This window comes from Bombus impatiens, unplaced genomic scaffold, assembly GCF_000188095.3.
Source record: "Bombus impatiens unplaced genomic scaffold, BIMP_2.2 scf_0008, whole genome shotgun sequence".
NCBI classification, from domain to species: domain Eukaryota; kingdom Metazoa; phylum Arthropoda; class Insecta; order Hymenoptera; family Apidae; genus Bombus; species Bombus impatiens.
This window is the reverse complement of record NT_176427.1, coordinates 222,389-245,134: the sequence shown is the minus strand read 5'-3', so window position 1 is coordinate 245,134 and position 22,746 is coordinate 222,389. Positions and strand designations below refer to the sequence as shown.

Here is a 22,746-nt window from a genome sequence, read left to right as displayed (position 1 = left end):
CTAAAATACACATAAATTCACTTGAATATTAAAGTTACAAAAGTAATATAGTCATGACAAAATCGGAAATAACTACAAATATTTTTTGCCGTATTTTCTATTATTCATTAAAGTGAAATATTTATCAATGAAGAATTGAATAAAACATTATAGTCAACTAATAATAAGCATACTAATTGCATAACTATTATAATACGTGTTGTAATAACTATGTAACGCGTGTGTACTAAATTACGTAAATTAACTTTAATTGTGTCGCTGACAATAGATAAATAATAAAGTGAATAAGTAAGTAAAGTGAAATATTATGTTTTAGTATAAAAAATAAGGATAGTAAAATTCAGGTAATTAAGGCAGGTATAAAATCATTCTATACATATGTATAAATCTCTTAATGTATATAAACCTTAAAAATTAACTTCTCTATAAAACAATTTACTGATAAATTGAATACGAAAATTAATACTTTTGTTCATCAAAATGAACTCTTTATTTACGTATTTCGTAAAGAATATTGTACATTTTAATTAGTTAGGTATGAATGAAATAATAAATTTATATAGTTATTTTTACATAATTGCAGATAATCGCGAGAAAATTTTAAGTATTTTGTAATTGGGCAGTATCTTCAGTTTCGATATTAGTTTCGGCATCTTCAAAGTCCTGAAAGTAAGGCAATAATGCAAACTTTGTGTAATACATAAATCGACAAATAGTTGAAAATCACATTTTTATTTATAAATGATAAACAACTCACATAATCTTAATCAATGACTGTACTATCCGAGAGACCGCTAAGTAACATTATAAGAAAAATATAGAATGATTGTACAATGTTAAAAACGATCATGATGAAAAGAATATAAACATAGCAAAGGAATAAGAAAGGATAAAAAATGATGCTGATGCCAATGGTAGCCAAAGTTGTCAATATACTACCCATTTCTCTCTTTTTTCGCGAGATTCACTTTTTAATTACATGTATGTAACGAATCTAGGAATAAACCATTAATAATTTCAACTTTCATTTTTTTTTTTTTTTAATTAAGAAAGCATTAATTAATTGATAGACTGTTACTGGAGACACTATTTGTAGTAGCGAATAGTAGATTTGTTATTCATGAAATATGCGTATGTGAAAAATTAAAATCAATCTTAAATGGAAAATTAAAATCGAATTTTGATAGAAACAAATTATCGATATTTTGATACAGAATATCTATTAAAAAATAATTACTTTCTGAAAATGATTGCATTCTTTGGATTTCGAACTGAATTTTATTGTTAATGAACAAAAAATTGCATACCTCTTCATCATCTTCATTTCCAAAACGTATCTCTAGACCACTTAATTTAAATATGATTAAGAGATAAATTACAAGCGCTATGTTAATTACATTCGATAAATACGTGCCATATAAATATGTCAAATACAGAAAGGGAAGAATAATTATTTTCACAGAAACTTTAGTTATTCTTCCAAAAAAAGATCCCATATTTGAAACAAAAATGATTCAGGATTTATTTACGTTAAAATAACTTTTATGTTAATTCATTAATTGCACTGCACGAAAGTAATGTGAAACATTATTCTTTGACAATATAAACATCTTTTTGTGGATATTTATGACTAACTATCGAACCAACTTCATGTATATGACAAAAAATTTGTTTAATAAAATATTCATATATTACATTTTTTATAAGAAATTAATAAATATTAATTAATAAATCTTGTATACACTTATTTTTAAAAGTTTGTCAAATTAAATGTATTACCATGGAAAATAAATTTTTTTAATTAAAAAAGATATGGATAGTAAAAAAAATGAAATTATTTAATTAAGTCAGTAGAGGATTGTTAATAAATTTCTAATTTAATCTCTGATCGAATATTATAATTGAATATTGTACAATCAATTCAGCAATTTAAAGAATGAGTATATAAATTATGCAAAGTGCTAACAAATTCTCATATAACAAAAAAAATTAATCTAGTTACATGAACAGCTGCAAAAATGCGTTATGATTGTAATTACATGCATTATAACGCATTTTGATTGCCGTGAAAATAATCATTGCATGATAAATTATAACAAATGTATTAAACGAAACATTTATTAATAAGCTATACAAGGAGTACCATTACAGGAATGAAGTTTTGCATAGTATAGCTCATTTTAAAATGTATTGATAATTCATGAAAAATACACACATGAAAAGTAATGAAATAATACGCTTTTTAAATGACAAAATCGTAAATATAAAATATGACAATACGTAAAGACATTGTAAATTAAATAATGGTAATAAATACTGGATATTTATGTTTATATTATTAAATAAGTATTATTTTAGACTAGATTTGCCGTTTTTCTTTGGTGTTGATATAGAGATTTCATTCTCTATAGTAAAAGTCGCGCTGCTAAGTACTGAACTACCGCTTCTGGAATCTTTTATATTCGAATCGTTCTCTGTATCATTTAAATCTATATTTCTATTTTCAAACATTTTCGTCGAATCTTTATCACTACCTTTTATATCATTCTTTTCTATGATATATGTTCCAGCACTATCAGTCGAATCGGAATCGTTTTTTCTAAGACGATTACTCTTATAAGTTATTGACTTTTTATTATTTTCTTCCATTTCAATAACGAAATCCGGTTCGATATTTTCTTGTAATAGAGTTTTAGTGATTTCGTCATATGCTTTAATCTTCTGATAATTTGTGGCGCTATCGGAAAAAGTTTTCGTTGTGTCATCCCTAGATATATTACTGTTTCTCATTTCCTTCGCGCTTCTCGATCTCTCCTTCCTATTCCAATCATTTGTTCTTTCACTTTGTAATGTATAACATTCGACAACTTTCGGTTTGTCACTACTTGTTGTATTTGATTCAAAATAAGAACTGGATTGATCTTCGATAGTTAAATACGCAGACTTATTTTTTTTCAGTTTCTTCTTTTGTTTTTCTATGTTTTCATTTAAAAACGTTAAGACTTCACTCTCACTTGATTGTTGGAGGAGGGTAAAATTCCTCCCAGATTCAATATCACCTGACGATTTTGATGAATTTGATAAAATTCTATCAATCTTTTCAATAATATTATATAAACGATTCGTACTGCGACTTTTCATCGTTTGTCCAGCTTCATTTAATCGTTGAAGTTTCATCTTTGTATCATGGTACATTACATCGCTGTATTTATCTTTTTCGAAAACACTATCAGAAAACTTAAGAAAACTAGAATTATGGCTTCGATTAGATTGTAAGCTTTTTTCTTTCGTATGGGAAGCTTCTTCGATTACTTTCTTTGAGTTATTCGATCTTAATTTTTCTTTGGGCATTACGGATGTCTTTAGGAATCTCATGGGAACATCACTATTATTCACTGTGTTTTCAGTCTCTCTCATCATTCTTAATCCTATATCTTCACCCGTACCATCTTTATTAAATCTTAAAATTCTCACCGAAGCAGAACTACCAAAAGTCGAAAAAGCTAATATGTGGTCGTATGGATGATAATCTACACAAGTCACTGCTCGATAATGTCGATCAAACGTATATTTTGCGAGAAGATTCCCGGTTTCTAAATTCCACACGTTCAAAGATGAATCTTCGCCACCGCAAAAGATCAAATTGCCACATGGAGAAATACAAGCTGTTGATTGTATCCTACAAGAAATATTTCAAGATAACGTAAAGGAAATCAGACAAGAATGAATCATTAAAAGTAAAATTATATGATGAAGAATACCTTTGATTATTCAATTCATTATACTTTTGCAATACTACTCCAGTTGCGAGATCTAACATTCTTAACCCATTGTTCCGTGAATGAACGAGAAGTCTGGATTCCAAGGGATGTAAAATAATTGTGTTAATTATTATACCGTCGATTTCTCTGACCTTTATCTTTCGTGATATGTACCATTCTTTCATGGATGATATTTTTCTACTCTTTTTCAACACCCATATGATTATTATTCCGACACTATCTGCTGTTAATAAGTTACTATTCTTCTGGAAATACATAGAATTTATAAATCCTTCGTGACCCTCTAATTCTTGGCTAAGATCCCAATTTTTCGACTTCTTATCTTCTATCCAAATACGTGCTATGCGATCGTAACAACCAGTTACTACTATCGAAGAAATATCGGGATCAAATTTTCCACAGTACACGTAGGATGGATGAGGCATCATCTGTTGAAAGATACACAATTTAATTTCGATTGATATTACCATCGTGATATGAAATTAATTATATTATTGAGTGAAGACTACAGAAGGAAAACATGATAATATATATTAACATAACATAATCATTACGTAATAAACAAGGAGTTGAATAAACTAAGAGGGAGGGTATTCGTGTTTTTTTATTTGCAGATTTGAAAGCGACGTTCAACAGAGTGGACAGATGAGGGTTGAACGCGATGTTGAGGTAGGTGGGCACAAGTAAAGGACTAAGGGATTATGAAAATGTACGAAAAAACAAAGAGTGTGATAAAGTTGGAAAAGGAAATTACGGAGGTTTTCTGAGTGGGAAGAGGAGTTACACAGGATGCACTGCTTAACTGATTAAGTTTATCAGTTAACACATATATTTATATATGTATATGGATGAAACATTTTTCGCTACGGCAATAATAGCAACGCTAATCAGAATGTCAAGAAATGAGACATTCTGTGTAAACATAACATCAATTTTAACTTAGACATAATATTAATAATAACAACAATGCTGGACGAAACCCAAATTAAAAAATTTTACGAAATAAATATATCTCATTTACCTTCTGTTAGCTTCTAATATATGTTTAAATTCTTACTTGTATATGTTCTACAATTCGATTCTGTACATCCCAAATACGAGCAGTTTGATCAGATGAAACAGAAAGCAAATAATTATCATTGTTAGACCAGTTGAGGGAGTAAACGAAAGTTTTATGTCCTGAAAACCGTACGTAGATCTTCTTTGCTTCAACCTAACAGCAATTAAAAGAACTTTAATATTCGTAACGAAATAATATAATAATATGTAACATCACATGGAAATATTTTGACAAATTTGAAATTGTACAATTGTGTTTATTGCAATGTATAAAAGTGTTTTCTACCAAACTTAATAAAATTATGAATTTTACACTGAAATTAATCATCGAATAATATAATTATAAATTGTGTATAACTTATTAATAGTAGAAACTCGTTTTTCGAATAGTTATTTAAAGAAGACATAATGTACTAAAATTTGAAACCAGATCTCTCAAAAAAAATATATTTATCATTTAGTTAATGAATCACTTACAAAGATACAATCGAACGTATAAGGATTAAATAATTTTTTGCTAAAACTTTTGTAATCCCTTTAATTGATTTGTAATATGTGAAAACAATTTAAAATCACAGGAAATATAATCTAATATTTAAACAATCCAGATCATTTGTACATTGATTACTAAAAAAAATAAAATATATGAAGAATATTTAACTGGTTTTTTTGAAAATTATCATAAGACATGGTCTCAACATATATACAACAAATATATTAATGATGATACTTGGAATTATTTCTTCAATGCTTAATAAGATTATTTCTTCAGTATTACACTTTTTACTGTTTAATCCTGCTACAAACCTCGAATTTTTATATTTCAATCTTGCTCTGATTTTAGCAAACAGAAAGAATTTGTAACATCTTAATATAGAATTGAGATAAGAAATCAGTCATACTTTTCTCATTTTTGTTCCAATTACCGAAAGATTACCGAAAATGACCGAAAGAACGTAATAGGAATAAGAAGATATGTAATCGTATCAAAATCTTTTACCCTTCGTATTAATAAAAATGAAAAATTTTAATATTCACCTCGTAGACGACAATGGGATAGTCGTGCTCTTCGGAAAAGCAACAAGCCAAATATTTGCCGTCGTTACTAAAAGCAATGTAAAAACATCCATTTTCGCCAATATCCGTTTCGAAGAAAATTTCATTTGGTATTTTACATGACTGTGCGGCTAATCTAGTCCATTTTGGCAAGTTTATAGGGTTTGAAGTATGAACAGACATCCCATGTGATTCATTACGTGTGTTGGATAAATCATATAACGATAATTGCCGATAAAGAACAGGTTCTAATTTAGGCTGGTTGATGGATTTTGCGGTAACAAATAAACTGCTAGGATACTTTTCTCGGACGTTCGATTTCCACCACGTATATACCTAGAAAATTCAATTTGAAAATTCAAAGTATTTAAAATCTCATCAATGATATATTAGAATTAAATACACGAATCATCGAAGTTTCAAGTGATTTCAAATATAATTGCTAAAATTGATAAAACTAATAGTCTCTCCTTTATCTTATCTACATACATCGTTTGACAACGAAATATGCCAAAGGTAATAAATTGCGTGTTAATGTTTAGAAGTAAATTTCATCTTATTATAATATCTTATGACAGTTCTAATAAAAAATAAAATCACGCTGTGCATCTGTATTTGTAATCTTCTAACTAAATTACATTTTAGCAGATAATGTAAGTATATTTGATATCTATTTGATAACTGATCTTATATACAGATAAAAAATATATCTATATATGATTACATTTTTATATTTCAATAAAAGTATATATATCAAAATTTTATATGTACATATTAAAATGAAATTTATTTCACATTAAAATATAAAAATATCTTTATTTTAAATTCTTGTCAACGCCTGCTAGCAATGTCTGATAAGCAAAGAGAAAATATAAAAGATTACAGTTGACCTTAAAAATTTACATAGAAAGGAGATAAAGCAGTCCTATAAAATCATGTTACATATTTAGGATAAAAAAGGATTTTGATCGAGTCATTAATGACGAAAATAATAATGTTTACGTTATGCCTATTCACTTAGTAATCACTTACTTCACACGTATGAAATCTATCAAATTTTTGCGAATTCTTTCGAGGTTTATACAGTTGTAATCTGACTTTCTTGTTAATATGTAATACCTGGTTTCGTCCTACAGGTTTTAAAAAAGCCCATGCAACCTTGTACCAACAACCTTCATGACCTATTTTAACGGAATAAAATCAAACGATTAATTTTAATCCTAAATTAATTAAAACTAATGAAGGAGCTTATAACAAAGATGACCCTTATCAGATATATCGATTTTTATGATAATAATCCCTTTCAGTAATTAAAAACGACGCTCATAGCATTGTGAAATCGAAATTATGAAAAATAATCTGTGTTCTGACTTATTATCGAATGAAGATTAAGTGGTTTTATAAAAATAATTAATTATAATATAAAATGTAATTAATGTAATATTAATTACAATTATTATATATATTAGTATTAATTATAATAATAATAAATATAATAAATATGTTTGTTTAATATTACCTATATATATTTTGTTAAAAAGGACTGAAATGTATTATAACATGGATAACGTAACATATAAACATGGAGAAGGGTGGTCGTTTTTGTTATAAGCTTCTCGATTCTTCTAAACTAAATGTTAGATTTTAACTATGTATATACGCCATATATAGTAACCAAAACACTTGCCAAATTTATCATAATTGAAGCTGGCCTCGGCAAAACTCAAAAGATCGACGATTTCAAAAAGTATTACAACCTGTTCATTATCGATTTTCAAAAGCTCTTTGAAATCATGTTCGAAGATAAGTTCTTCCTCCCATACCGGAACTATAGACTTATTCTCTTTGAAGTCAAACTTCCCAGTTATTACAGGCTGCAAATACGTACACGCGCCATGTTCATTTTTCAAATACTTCCCATTTTCAGCCTTTACTATATGAACCTTTACCATAGGATGTTTCGTCACGTAATCAATCTCCAACACATCTGTTCTATGAATCGTTACGGATATATATTTTATATCGTCTTTCTTCTTCCTCTTTTTCTTCCTTTTTGAACTTTCTTCGACATTGACACTCGGCGTCAAATTTTTAGAAAGCCTCTTTTCTTTGTCCTTTTTCCGCAACTGATGTTCTATAAATTTCGATTCCTTTTTCTTTGTTTTAGACCTTTTTAACTTAGCTTCATCGTTAGTTGCTTTAGCACGATTTTCTTCAAAATCATCGTTTTCGGAAGTAGTCATCGAATATTGACTAGAATGTTTTAAACGATCTTCATCGAGATCATCTTCAGTAACAGGTAGTGAATTTTCCTTGGAATGCCTTCGACTGTTAACGGAATGCTTTCGACCACTTCTTATCAAAAATCGATCATCTTTTATCGATACTTCCTTAGAATCGTCATCCGATTGCGCAGTGATTTCCTCCAAGCTCTGAGAGCTATTCGAACTATTAGAAGTATTTTTGTTACTCTTTTCTACGAAACTTCTCTTATTTCTTAATCCACGATTCCTTCTATTTTTCAAAGATATATCACCGCGGTTAAACTTATCAATACGTTCAACATCTAATATTGCATTCCTCCTTCGATTCTCAGACGTTTCACTGTCCAAATTTGCAGACTCCTTCAAATCTTCGGTCACAATCGCTGTTTCCTTGAAACTCTTATTTTCTTCGCTCAATGAATTTCGAATGCTTCGACTATCGAAAGTAGAAAGCTCCATTTGTTCTGGATTGTGGACCATTCTCTTCATCCTGATTTTTGGGTTGCTTCGATTATGATCAGTTTCAATCGTGAGAATTTCTTCCGAATCGAAGGCCTCATTATCAAACCCGAACAATGATTTCTTCAGGAACGACCTAGTTGCTGGTAGTGGTTTCTCTGAACGTTGAACAAACGAAGATGCACTTTCTGAAGATACAATTGTCCAAGAAGTGTTCCTAGTCTCTGGTAATCGAATTACTGTGTTATCTTTCGACCATCGTTTTCTCGTTGGTTTCTTTACTTCTTCTTTCTCATCTTTCGGCGTAATCCATTTTTTTCTGCCATGTAACTTTCCCTCGACAGACGACTGATTAATATTCCTTTTACTTAATTTATCGCTTAATTTATTCTTACTCGCCGTTTGAATCTCTTTTCCATTTTTTTTAGTGACCAGAGATTCTCCAAATTCTTCTATCAAATCTAACGAATCTACGACTTTTATATCATCATCGTCTCTTGAAAAATTTTCATGTTTTAAATTGGTTTTTGTCGAAAATGCTTTCACATTTTCGGATTCCTTCAAAAATGAATTTTTCTTATTTGATGCTCCACCATGTTCGATGTTATTATCATGTAATTCTTCTTCTTTATATTCTTGATGAACATCAACGATAACGTCCACTGATTTCGATGCAAATTCCGATGAATTCATAGAGTCTGTATTAGTAAATAATTTGGACGTATCTCTATTGAACATTGGAAAAGAATCTTCCATATCTTCTGTGGTATTTGCATTATTAGAAAACGAATGCTCATCGTCGCTATCTTGAAAATTAGTTTTGTAGTTAGTTTTATTTATGAGCGGTCGCAGATTCATTTCATTTTGTCTTTTCTTCTTATTCTTTGTTAATGCAATTTGCAATTCCATGTTCCACTTTATTTTTAGTTGAATTGTGAGTCTAATTAAGATTTTATAGTAATGGAATTTTTTTCATTAGAATTTTGATTTTTAAAATTATTAAACTATATTCGAGGTATTTGTATATGTTATCTTCTAATATAATTACATTTTGTTTCCTTTTAATAAATATTTGCAAATAATGCTGCTTACATTTTGTTAGTATTTTGTGTGTAGTATATTTACAATAAACATATTATATCATGATAGTGAGGCAAATAAACCATACATTATTGGAAATATTTTATTTGAAAAATAAATAAAATCTTTTGTTTGTTGTTGTTCTCTAATGTTTCCTACTACTGAATGAATTGTGCAATAATATGAATTAATTCTATATCATTCCTTTTACGTCTTACTAGCAAAAATATGCTTTATTTCATTCTTCTTATCTGTTTCTTCAAAGTAAAATTTCTTGGAGGTTATGTGAATCTTCATCTGCAGTTCTTAAAATTTGTTTGGTTAGTGTTTATATTAATATCATTGACTCTCCCTCACTAATCAAATGCATTAAATTATTTATGCAGTGAATTTTTGAACACATTAAAGATATAAGTATAATTTCATATGTCTTATATTTCTATGAAAATTATAATAGTATGCTGTATTGCAATTAATATGTACATTGCAATTAATTCTTTTTATTATATTATAACACTTATATGCACACTATAGATGAAATTTGAACGCATAAATCATTTAAAAATAAATAGTTAAAAAAATATTAATATATGGTTCTCCGTAACTAACACGCGGCAGGTAGCAAAATTGATCGGAAACTTCAGTTTATGCCGTTATGATACAGGTGTACAACAATCAATATAAATAAATTTAATTTTTGTTTTCAAATATTTATAATATAATATGAATATGGTACAAGCACTAGTATAATTATACAGGGTGGTTGGTAACTGATGGTACAAGCGGAAAGGGGGTGATTCTACGCAAAAGAAAGTCGAAAATATAGAATAAAAATTTTTCGTTTGAGGCTTTGTTTTCGAGAAAATCGACTTTGAATTTTCACTCGGTACGCGTGCGGTACGGTATAACGGATCTCACTGTAGATCGTTGTCTCGATGGAAAAATTAAAAAAAAAAAAAAATTAAAAAAAAAATTTTTATTCTATATTTTCGACTTCTTTTTTCGCGTATAATTATTCATTGTAAAATCATTTTTTAAATGATTGTAATGAGATTATAATAAAACAAATTAAAAATATATGCATGTCCAAAGTAATAGTATAAACAAAATAAGCTTAAAATACAGAAATGTAAGAATTTATTGAATCTATATACATATAATAAAAATTTATTTATTATTTCATTCATTGCATATTTATTATGATATTTCATTATTTGTTCCCTCTTCTTTTAGTAATTCCTAATAAAGCATAATTAAATTACAAAATTAACTGTTATTCTTGTATGTATTGAACTATATACATATATCTATTTTAAGAACATTTCAAACTTACTGCCTTTATAGCATTATCATAGACTTCTTCACAATGTATTAGTACTGCATCATTAGTATTAGAATTAGAACATTTTAGATTTTTCTCATCATTTTTTGTGCTTCCTGTAGTGCATTCAGTTTCAGTATTGATATTTCGAAGGGATTTCATTTTCAATCTCTGTTCTCTATTTTTAGCTTCCTTTATCTTTTCTCTGCGCGTTTCTCTATCAAGAAGCTGTTAATTTCAATTATATGAATGTGATGAAAAAATATAATTAGACATTATAATATTAATAGAACTTACAGCTGTAAATAAAAGTTTATCATTTTTTTGATTAGCTGTTAATGCTTCTGAAAATTCAAGTAAAAATGTTGTTCCTTTCTTATTAGCAATTGTTGCTAATCGTCCTTGTTCATGTGGTTTTATATATGTTAGCACTTCATCACAAACCTAGGATATGTTATATTAATTTTTAAATATGAATAATACATCAAAATGGACATACTTTCACACTAAGAACTGGAGAATCTTGTTGAATCAACAAATCCCATACATCCAGAGTTCCATCCATTTTTATTAAAAAAAAAACAGAAAATCGTGTTATGCTCCATGCTCCACCCATTAGAAAATCTCTATGACCACTAAAATATAATTTGAATAAAACTTTAATAGTTTATGTCAATTTTAATATAAATGTAAATTAAATGATTTTAAATATATTCACGGTGTCCATGCAATGCAAGATTCTTTACAATCCTCAGACCATATTCTTGTCGTCCAGTCACCAACTGTTAAAAAATTTTTAACAAATGTTGGGTTTCTTTCTAAACTTATTATAGGTCCATATTGTGCCTTGAATCTTGTTGCAATTTTCTCACTTGAAGTTTTCCCCTTGCGGTTTCCTGATATTACTATACCTGAGTACAAATAAATATATCAGGATATAAATAAAAGTACGTGAATTAAAATTCTTAGTTACCATTTTCAAGACCACACATAAAACGTGTACCCATAGATGGTTCAAATTGTAACGCTGAAATTCCAATTGCTCTATCAATATTTTGATCATCAGGTTTACATAAATCTATTACCAATGTTTCTGTAGGCATTTGTAATTTTCTGATATCCCACCACATTATCTGTAATTAATTTAAATTTATATATTAATTTACATATTACATTTATGTACTTTTTTTATTTCATTTTGTATCCTGTTATACTTGAGCATGGAGAAGACTAAAATAGTAGTGTTTGAAAAGAGAAGGAACAATAGGAAACAAAGAAAATGGAGATGGGATGAACAAGAACTAGAAGAAGTGGACGAGATAAGATATTTAAGGTACATACTGCAGAAAAAAGGAAGTGATGAGAAGCATATTCAAGACAGAAAAAAGAGAGCAATAATTGCGATGAAAAAGACATGGAGCGTAGGAGAAAGGATATTTAAAAGGGACTACAAGAGGAGAATGAGGATGTTTGGAGCACTGGTAGAGAGCGCTGTTTGGAGCGGAGGTGTGGGGATGGAACGTAGAAGAGAGACTAGACAGAATAAAAAGGAGACACGTGAGATGGATTCTAGGCTTAGACACAACAACACAGAATTACATTTTGAGAGAGGAGTGCAAGATATAGGAAATAAGAGAAAAGGCACTGAAAAGAGCAGTAAGGTATGAGGAGAAAGCCTTAGAATCGAAGAAGGAATTAGTAAAGGAGTGTATAAAGGAGAGAGAAAGGAATTGGGGAAAGGGCCAAGAAGGAAAAAGAGCAAGAAAAAGAAAGATGAGGTTAGAAGAGGCGAGAGAGGGAAGAACACAAGTGAAGGCAGGAGATGGACAAGAAAGGATGACAGCAAACCAAATTATAGAAGAAAGAAGGAAGAGAGAAACAGAGGAGAGGGAAAAAAGGATAAGGGAATCTAAGTACAATAGATATTACAGAAACATAGCAAAAGAAGGGCTATCAAAGTATCTAGAAGGAAAGATGAAATGGAAGGACAGAAGTATGGTAGCAAGATTTAGATGTGGTAACGAAACCAGGGCAAAGGAACACTGGAAAGAGGAGGGAGAAAGAGGATGCAGATTATGCAAAAAAGGAGAGGACTTGAAACACATATTAGAGGAATGTGAGATAACAGGAGGAGCAAGGAACATGGTAGAAACACTAAATGAGACTGGAGAAGGACTGGCAGAACTGAAACCGATAATAGAGAAGAGAAGAGTAGCAGAAGAGGGGGAGGAACGACAGGAAGGGAGCACAGCAAGGAAGCAAAAGCCAAAGAAGGAAAGAGCACTTAGTTATAAGCATTAGTTATAAGTTAGTACATAGAGATAGATCAAGTAAGGTGCAATAAATAAGTATAAGCAGTTGTATATAATTATAGAAGAGCTAGTGTAAGAGATATATAAGTGATGTAAGAGCATTATATAAGAGATGTAAACAGAAAGTCGTCCAAAGCTGAAAGGTATGGACTAAGAATAAATAAATAAATAAATATATCCTATTATACTTGTCCATCTTTGGAAGCACTGAAAAATTCTGTGCTAGTTTTAGAATTTATCCATAACACCTCATTGCATAAATCTCTGTGGCTAAATTCCACTAAACTTGTTTCAATTGGTTCTGATCCTTTTCTAATATCCCAACAAGCCACTTGACCAGTCATTAAGCCACTAATCAGTATATTACTATCTTTAGGATTATATTCCAATGTTAAAATTGGACAAAATGGTTTTAAGATTACACAAGGTGTATTTGGATTTTCTATAAATTTGGACCATAAACCTGTTCAGTCTTCTTTATATATCCTGAAATTTTTTATTTAACTTACCTACATCCCAAATATATGACTGAGGATTGTCATTTATTGCGTTTTTAAAGTCAATATTGCAGTAACTAGCTGCAAAACGATTTCCTTGATCCGGTGACCAAGAAAGATGTGTTATTTGTCTTTTTATTGGTAAAATATCACGATATACATTCACTGTACGTGAATATACTCGTTGTATTAAAGAAACTGGTTCCATATAACTGAAGTATTGTTCATAAATATTGCAAACATTATTCTGTAAAATACACTGTTCCATCGGCTAAAAATAATTGGAACGCGTAGTCATGGATTCATTCATAGTAAAATAGTTAAACAAATAAGTTGAAAATATAGACAAATATTATTACAGGCAACAATTGAAGCATTGTATGAATATACAGTTCATCTTTCTCTATTTTGCGTTTATATCTCACTGCCTGTTCTACATCTTTCGCATTTAAATCTTTTGGCCAACCACCTTCAGAATGATATATACCACTATCTCGGAATGTTGCAGTATTTGTATTTACCTAAATATATTGTTAACAATAACAATAATATATATACATAAATAATTTTCAACATCAATTTATACCTCATGAACAGAATATATCTTGCTACATTGAGTTCCTTGAGTTACAGGATCTATTTGAATATAGTGAGTCATAGATTCTGCATGTGGTTTAATATCAGCTTCTACTTTATCATAATTTGTGAAGTTACATTGTTTTCCAAATTGTAACCTCTTTTTTGTATAAGTGTATTGCATATTGATGTTTTTCATGTTTTAAATTCTCATTTTTAATCTAATCAATAATCTATTTAATAAACTAAATAACTCATACAAGCATTTTATTTAAACTTTTAAATATACTTTTAAACATGATCTCAAAAAAGTTAATATAGAAGAATGAATTATTAAACAATTAAAATAACACTTATTATTATCACTTATAAATTAATCATTTAGATTTACTTTATTGATATTAAAAAATATGTCAGTATATTACATTGAAATCGTACACTGCATGTATAAATAATACCAATATATTTCTGTTTTCTAGTTGCTATAGTAACATAAATGATAAATGCATCAATGCTCAATTTCTGAATAATAAGAAATTTTAAGATCTTTACTTATCAGTTCTTACTAAAATAGGAATTTTTGGATTTAAACCTTGGTAAAGAATAGAAATCATTTTATACATTTTTACATATTCTAATTGTGTACAATCAAGAAAGATGTTCATGTTAGGAAGCACATCTTCTCCAATAATCTTCATTAAATCATCATAGTATTGTATATGTTGTACTTGTTGCATTACATCAAAGAAGAGTAATAACTGATCTTTATTTGTATAACGCATACAACATATTTTGGACATCCCTAGAAAACAAACTAAGATAAAATATCATATTAATTATGAAAAAGAATACAATTGTACCTTCAAGATTTTGATTATAAAAAAGATTCCAAAGTCCATTTGATATGCATTCTGTTATATTAGAAATAGTATGTAGTGTTTTGCATATATCATTTCTAAAAATTTGTTTATTTTTAAATTCGTTCATTTCATAAATTTTCCATGCAGATCTTAATTTTGTATACAGTGATCTAATATCTTCTACATCAATCCCTATGTTTTTAGAGGAAAGAGTTTGAAATAAAGAAATAAATTTAAGAAGTGCAGTTACTATATAACTCTTGTGTGTTAATTGGTTCTGTGCAATTTCATCCTGTAATATACATTTACATATTTATATATGGAGTATACAGGGTGGTTGGTAAGTGGTGGTACAAGCGGAAAGGGGGTGATTCTACGCGAAAAAAAGTCGAAAATATAGAATAACAATTTTCTTTTTAATTTTTTTTTATTTTTAATTTTTTTTATTTTTAATTTTTCCATCGAGACAACGATCTACAGTGAGATCCGTTATACCGTACCGCACGCGTACCGAGCGAAAATTCAAAGTCGATTTTCTCGAAAACAAAGCCTCAAACGAAAAATTTTTATTGTATATTTTCGACTTCTTTTTTCGCGTAGAATCACCCTCTTTCCGCTTGTACCACCAGTTACCAACCACTCTGTATATATATAGATATATATAGTTTACTTTTATAAATTCTATATTTACTTACCATTTTATTAAATTCTAGCAAAAATGTATGTAACACTTTTTGTTGTTTTTCATTGAATGATCTTTCTGTACATTCAGTATTCAAATATGTATGGTAAATTCTCAATGACTTAATTATTTCTTCGGGGATATCAATTGTATTTAAACTATCTACAATAGTCCTAAGTGTTAAATTTTGTCCACAAGTACGTTGTGAAATTGTATCTTCGTGTAATGGACACTTCATTCTATATTCATTAGGAAGTGTACAATTATCAGATTTAATTGACATTTTCTGTATTAGACATTTCAGTTCACTAGTTGATGCTGCAGAATTTCTTTGACCAAATTTGATAAATTTTGGCTGTATAAAAACAAAAATATATTAAATAGCGACTAATTAAGTATGCAATAATTAAATTTGGAGACACTCATATAATTAAAAAAGTTGATATTGTTTTATATTTTACTGTATGTAAAATATCATAATGAAACTAAAAAATGTCAAAATTTTAGAACATTGTTTATTTATGATATTTTATATTCAAGTATTTACTAAATATATACAACCTTTATGTAAATAAAAGTATTTTGTGTAAATAGAATATATGATAAACTTCATGATAAAAATTACTATATTTTAAATTTTATTAAAGTAGACGAATACAATTAATGCGTAATATATAGAAAATAATGCATACACATGTATCACAAAAAATTACCTCTGTTATGGAAGTATTAGATTTAACATCATTTTTCATTTTGCGATTAATGTCTTTAACGACCGTTATATTTTTAATATTCTTTTTATTTATTGCAAGGAAATTCTTGCTTTCTGACGATTTCATTGAGTGCAATATTGTTTGTTTATTAGCATTCTTGGTTTCTTTAGATGTCATATGTACATCTCTTTGTGTTACTTCATTTTGTACTCCCTTATCAATACTTGCTTTTTCAACATTTAATTTTATACCAAAAAGGCCTTGTCTCGAATATTTATCTTTATTGCTTATATTTAAACTTTTTACCTTTTTTTGTTTTTTATTTCCTACTATTGATAACAAACGTAATAATTAAGTAAGATAAAGAATATATTGCTTTTTAAATGACTTTAATAATTTCTTTAAATATTTACCAGTTTCTTGGAAACATTCATAAGCATAATATTTTGTTTTTCTTCCCGTGATATTAGAAGATAATTTTTCCCGCAATTGTTGTGTCTGTATCAATGTTCTACTAATATCTGCAGCAATTTCTTGAACTTCATCTTTGGACTTTTAAATAGAAAAAAAATTAACATAATTTTGATATAAAAAATTATATAAAACAACTATATTATAACGGCCTTACTTCGACACAAGTACAAATATCTTTATTAACTTCTTGTTGAGAATGTATTCCCGTGTACCATGGTTTTAAACAATACATTGCTTCATCACAATTTGATTTTAATACATTCTTTACTTCTTCTGTAAGTACCAAGGTTTGATGTAAAAATTTAGTCAGTTTCGAAAAATTAAACGAGTCTTCCATTGTTATTTTCAAATCTTGCTGTTTCTAACAAACAAAGATAAAAATCGGTGAATAAAAATTCAATTAACATATCAGTTACATAAGATAGATTACAGATTAAGAATAGTATAAAAGAGAATAAAAAAGTGATATATCACTCAAAGTGTTAACTGGTTTTCTTATGTACTAAAATACCGTGTAGATACAATATATTTATGATATATTTTACAATTCTTTCTAATACATGTGTTACCTTCTTTAACATATTATTAAGTAAAACAGATATTGTGATTTAATGGATTTATTTGTGGAAATGAGATGAAGGTAAATATATATATAATTCATTTTATAAAATTTTTACTTAACTAAACTCAGAAAAACATTAAAATCGTTTCTACCTTAAATGTTCATAAAACCGTTATAGTTTTATAAATACTGTGAATGGAAATGTATTTATTAACGATAAATTTTGATAATATGATCATTTAAAATAGCTACCCTACTGTATTAAAGATATTTTTTAATATGCGTTTAATGTACGAACGCGTATGTGTGTTTACTTAATAAAAAACAAAGTTTTCTTATAAAAATAAAACACGATTTACGATTTTGCGGAAACCTTAGCTTAATGATTTTTCATATGTCATGTCCTTCATACATCAACATCACAAGATAAAGGTATTGTATCTAAATATTATAATTCTCAAAGGGCAAAGTTACAAAAAAATATAAGAACGATACCAATGACGTATTTGCCCTAATTGTGAAGAATGTTTTGACGTACAGTTCATTTTCATATCAGACATTCAGACAAAATATATTTTAAACCTAAAACGTACAAAATAAATTGCTTTATCTATATATGCAATTTATCACATTAGAAATTCAGTCAGATACAGTATATATTGTAATTGAAATATGCCAATCATATATTTATGTTTATATACATACATATATATGTAAATGTATATGCATATATATAAACATATGGAAAATTGTAAATAAATTTTTAGCAATTAATTATATAATTTGAAAGAACTTGACTCATAAATTTAAGTAGAAATGAATGATTAAGAAGTCTTCTATAAATTAATATCTTTCAAGCAGAATTACAAAGTTTATAAACAGTAGTTATGAGAAATTATTAAATTTGCTCTTTTATAATGATATATATCTATAATTCATCTTTTCTTGGCACATCATCATCTTCATCTTCTTCTTGAGCCTGTAAAAATGACGTAAAATCAATTATAATCTTATATTATTACAATACAATTAAAATGAATTAAAAGTTTTTACGAACTTCTTCTGGGGCTTGACCATAAGTACCATCAGAATCAATGAACTTAGAAAGTCCTTGAAGTGTTCTTTCACCTTTGTATGATGCAGCCTAAAATTTATTCAATTTAGGATGCTTATATATGTTAAGATTGTTATAAACATTAAAATATTAATAAATCTGAAATCGTTACTTCATTTGTTTCTTTTTTGTAGAGAGTAATCGTAGGATAATTAACAATTCTTATATCTTCTAATTCATTTTCAGTAGCATCCATTTTTGCTATAACTAAATCTTCATTGTCTTTATATTTTTCTGCAAGCTAGAAATGTATCACATTATATTTAAACATTTGTTAAAACATTTTATAAGTTGCAAAAGTGAAAAATATGTAAATGAAACATACTGCTTCATATATAGGAGCTAATTGTTGGCAGTGTCCACACCATGGAGCATAAAATTCAACTAAAACGTTCTTCGTTTTATCAAAAGCAACTTCATGGAAGTTAGTACCAACAAGAACTTTTACAGGTTTCTTATTCCAGTCTTCAGGTAAATCTTGTGTAAGCAAATGTTTTTTCAATTTGCCTTCAACAAATGCAGTTACAAATTCCAAAACATTTTCACTAGATAATTCTGGGTTTTCTGGCTTGTACTTAGCCATATTCTGTTCAAGTTGTATAATACGCATAGCAGGTACTTCATTTTTCTTCATACCAAAGAATTCTAAAATGCGTTCATGATCAGCTTTATCAGCATTAATTGTTACAAACAAAACCTGTACAATATCATAAAATATTATTATTATGATGATACTATTTATTATATACATTACTTTATATCTACATTATTTATATTTGTACATACCTCTTTACGGAATTTCTTTGCTGGTTCTTTAATCTTTTCTACATATTCTTCAAAATGACCAGCTTCTTCACTAAGGAAGACAAGCAGATGGCTTTTAATATCACCACTAAATATCTTTTGTGCAGTATCTTGATTAAAATCAACAACTAAAGGCAATGCATGTATAGAGATAAAGTTTTGTAATTTTTTAACATCAAGTTCGTCATTAAATTCACTCCTGCCTTCATCGAACTAAAACAAATATTAAATGACATATATGATATTATTAACATATCTATAAAGAAAAATAGAATAAATTAAAATTAATGTACCTTCTTAAACAAAACAACTTTACCATCTTCTACTCCATATTCACTGAAAACTTCTTCATTACTACTTATACCAAATACATGATCATCAACAGCATTAGCAACTTCTAAAAATACTTTTGCACCATCTGATTCTGCATCCTAATTAACATAATTAAATGCATATATACATTTTGCGTTTTATAATACAATTAACAAAGATTTCAAACAAATATATTGTTATTTTAATAATACCTTAAAGAACCCAACAATGGCAACATTTCGTGCCTCGATAAATGATTTAGCTTCTTCAACTGTTGGCAAATCTTTAGCAGCTGGACCAGTCTTTTTTATTACCCAGTTAATAATATCATCTGCTTGACGACCACCACTGTAATCAATAGCTGAACCTTTACGATAAAATTTAAGGGTAGGATATGCACGAACTCCATGCTTCTCAGCTAATTCTGTTTCAACAGTTGCATCAACTTTAGCTAATTTTACAGAGAAACCACCCTCCTCTAACTTTTTGGCTGCTTTAGCATATTCAGGTGCTAAAGCTTTACAATGTCCACACCATGGTGCATCTAAATATTAAAAATCATAAAAAATTATTAATGTAACTATAATATGTTTCTGTGACATAATTATGCAATTAATTATTATGTTAAAAAGTCATCACTATATTATAAAATTGTAATTTAAAAATTGAACAAGTATAGTAATAACAGAATATAGATCACAATTTAAAGCACATACAAAAGATTTATCCATATATTAAATTTAATTATTCAAAATATTAAATAAACTTTTATATATTTTATCGTAACTTGTACATCCTTTACTTATATATTTATTTAACCAAACTAAATATCGATGGCTTATTGCACATATACTATATTGTATTTATCTTTATCAATGCTATTATCAAATTGGTTGCAAATTGTGGATTGATCTCTTTTAGGAACATAAAATGACAAAAGTGAGTACTAAATGGTTAAGAACTATTTGTTACATATAAAATTCAAATTCCACAGAAAGTGGATATGCAATATTTGTGCAGTAAGCCATCAATATGGAGTATACATATATTTTTTAATAGGATTATGAATATAATTCTAAATGAATCGCACGATATTCGTGACATAAAATAAATAATTTCATATATTTTATATATTTTATATATATAAATTTTATATATAATTTTTATATATAAATTTTATATATAAAAGTTTTTCACTCATATCATATATTCATTTCATTCGACAAACATTCCATCATATATTATGAAATAAAAATGAAATAATGTCAACAAGTGTGCTCGATCTTAAAAACCGGCTCCTAAATGGTGACGTGTAAGAACCAAGCATCTGGATCAGCTTCAATTATATTTTAAATGCATAAAAATATCAAATAAAATAAATATTACAATTTTTCATTAAATATAATTAAGAAACCTGTTTAAAAAGAAAATGTAAAACTACTACTCACAAAATTCAACAAGCACGTAATCATTTTGTCCGATAGCTTCTGCGATATTATCTTTTGTAAGTACCAAAACCGAGTCTTCAGTTTCAATTTTCGCAAAAGTAAAAGTAAGGTAACAAGTCACTGTAAATATTAACGCAAAGAACTTCATCTTTAAATGGAGACAATGTTATTTTCTGATAAGTTATGCCACGACAGATATAAATACAGCAAATACGGTGAGTCTACCGTTACAATATTAAGATTATAGTCACCGACAGCATTCGTTGAAGAATACGGACAAAGTGATCAAATACAGTGATGCAGAGAACTATACAGTTGGTAGATCGTGGTTAATGCGTGGCATCAGCATCACATTCATCGTGGGAGTTGCTGATTGGTCGACGCAAAAGTTCAAGAATCCGGTAGGATGTTAATGTTAAGATTACTATACAAGGGTTAGGATATCAATTTATTTTTTAATCATACTATTTTATCACTTCACAGAGAAGATAAATATATTTTGCGTTCTATTTTAATATAAATTCAAATTTACGATTATTTTTTTGCTTTTTCAATATATTATATATATAATTATTATAATATCATACTATTAAGTATGAAGGAAACAGAGTACTTATTTGTTTCTGTTACTCCGAATTCCAAATATCGTTCTATTTCTAATAATAATGTCATGGCTTACAAAACTAATAACAGATTCTAATGATGTATATTTACATAAAAAATATGTAACCACTAGTTAATAAAAAAGTATTTTAATATTTAATATGTATTTTTATTATAATAATCTGCCAAGGTAATATATATGTGAAATATCTTCTTTACTCTTGCTAAAAAATTTATTAAAAATTTCATTTTACTTTACATTTTTGTCATTGGTATGCATTTATCCAATTTCAAAAGGTTGAAATATCAATCCCTTTGTAAAATATTTAAATTCAAATATATATAACAATTAAAATTTAAATCTCTATTTATTGTATATATATGTAAAAAGCAAATATTTTACTATATTTATTTTCAGTAAAATATTTAAATAAAGAAAAATTATTCATAATGTTTTTTATGTAATGTAATAAGTTTTGTACATCGTAACAAATACAATATTTTTCCTCCTATAAATAAATTATAACGTTAATTTCACAATCTATTTTTTATTTTTCAATTTCAAAAAGCTTAATAATATAAAATATCTGAATTGTTCATATTAAATAAAAGTTTCAAAATACGTTTAGTAATTTATTATATTTTTATTACAAAAATCATATTATAGTATCGTGGAAATTATTAGTATGGTGGAATTATTTGGCAACTCTCGTCACAACGAATTTAACACTCTCTGTCTGTCTGTCTGTCTCTCTCTCTCTCTCTCTC

At 27.8% G+C, this 22,746-nt stretch overlaps 5 protein-coding genes across 7 annotated transcripts in view; 1 reads left to right on the top strand and 4 right to left on the bottom strand.

The window, feature by feature from the left end:
* Nucleotides 1-459: 459 nt before the first annotated feature.
* Nucleotides 460-9,722, bottom strand: LOC100744191 (jouberin-like). Of its 2 annotated transcripts, XM_033322047.1 has the most exons (7): nt 7,585-9,722; nt 6,930-7,078; nt 5,880-6,233; nt 4,840-4,995; nt 3,762-4,210; nt 2,370-3,679; nt 460-663 (listed from the first exon to the last, which is right to left on the bottom strand). In XM_033322047.1, exons 1-7 carry the CDS (start codon nt 9,527-9,529, stop codon nt 656-658), a joined length of 4,371 nt encoding a protein of 1,456 aa, XP_033177938.1. In that variant the 5' UTR covers nt 9,530-9,722; the 3' UTR covers nt 460-655. The 2 variants fall into 2 exon arrangements, with proteins under 2 accessions (XP_033177938.1, XP_012240729.1); XM_012385306.3 differs by lacking the exon at nt 460-663 and having other exon boundaries at nt 2,268-3,679.
* A 1,133-nt stretch (nt 9,723-10,855) lies between these two features.
* LOC100744077 (dynein intermediate chain 2, axonemal) lies at nt 10,856-14,686 on the bottom strand. Of its 2 annotated transcripts, none has more exons than XM_024365285.2 (10): nt 14,417-14,686; nt 14,190-14,351; nt 13,843-14,101; nt 13,522-13,775; nt 11,995-12,154; nt 11,779-11,932; nt 11,521-11,656; nt 11,319-11,465; nt 11,034-11,249; nt 10,856-10,939 (listed from the first exon to the last, which is right to left on the bottom strand). In XM_024365285.2, the coding sequence occupies exons 1-10, from the start codon at nt 14,603-14,605 to the stop codon at nt 10,898-10,900; spliced, it is 1,719 nt and encodes a 572-aa protein (XP_024221053.1). In that variant the 5' UTR covers nt 14,606-14,686; the 3' UTR covers nt 10,856-10,897. The 2 variants fall into 2 exon arrangements, with proteins under 2 accessions (XP_024221053.1, XP_003484419.3); XM_003484371.4 differs by having other exon boundaries at nt 11,740-11,932; nt 14,417-14,685.
* A 268-nt stretch (nt 14,687-14,954) lies between these two features.
* LOC105681035 lies at nt 14,955-17,658 on the bottom strand. The gene is made up of 6 exons (XM_012388420.2): nt 17,290-17,658; nt 17,075-17,213; nt 16,662-16,990; nt 15,962-16,303; nt 15,267-15,558; nt 14,955-15,208 (listed from the first exon to the last, which is right to left on the bottom strand). Exons 1-6 carry the CDS (start codon nt 17,470-17,472, stop codon nt 14,955-14,957), a joined length of 1,539 nt encoding a protein of 512 aa, XP_012243843.1. The 5' UTR covers nt 17,473-17,658.
* Nucleotides 17,659-18,514: 856 nt separating this feature from the next.
* Nucleotides 18,515-21,700, bottom strand: LOC100743959 (protein disulfide-isomerase). The gene is made up of 8 exons (XM_012391827.3): nt 21,376-21,700; nt 20,140-20,471; nt 19,909-20,046; nt 19,598-19,828; nt 19,137-19,508; nt 18,924-19,052; nt 18,755-18,841; nt 18,515-18,676 (listed from the first exon to the last, which is right to left on the bottom strand). The coding sequence occupies exons 1-8, from the start codon at nt 21,521-21,523 to the stop codon at nt 18,626-18,628; spliced, it is 1,488 nt and encodes a 495-aa protein (XP_012247250.1). The 5' UTR covers nt 21,524-21,700; the 3' UTR covers nt 18,515-18,625.
* A 226-nt stretch (nt 21,701-21,926) lies between these two features.
* Nucleotides 21,927-22,746, top strand: part of LOC100743722 (methyltransferase-like protein 22) — a 9,435-nt gene continuing 8,615 nt past the window's right edge. The window contains exon 1 of the mRNA XM_012393942.3: nt 21,927-22,168. The gene's annotated coding sequence lies outside the window, so the exon portion shown is untranslated. The remainder of the gene's footprint in view (nt 22,169-22,746) is intronic.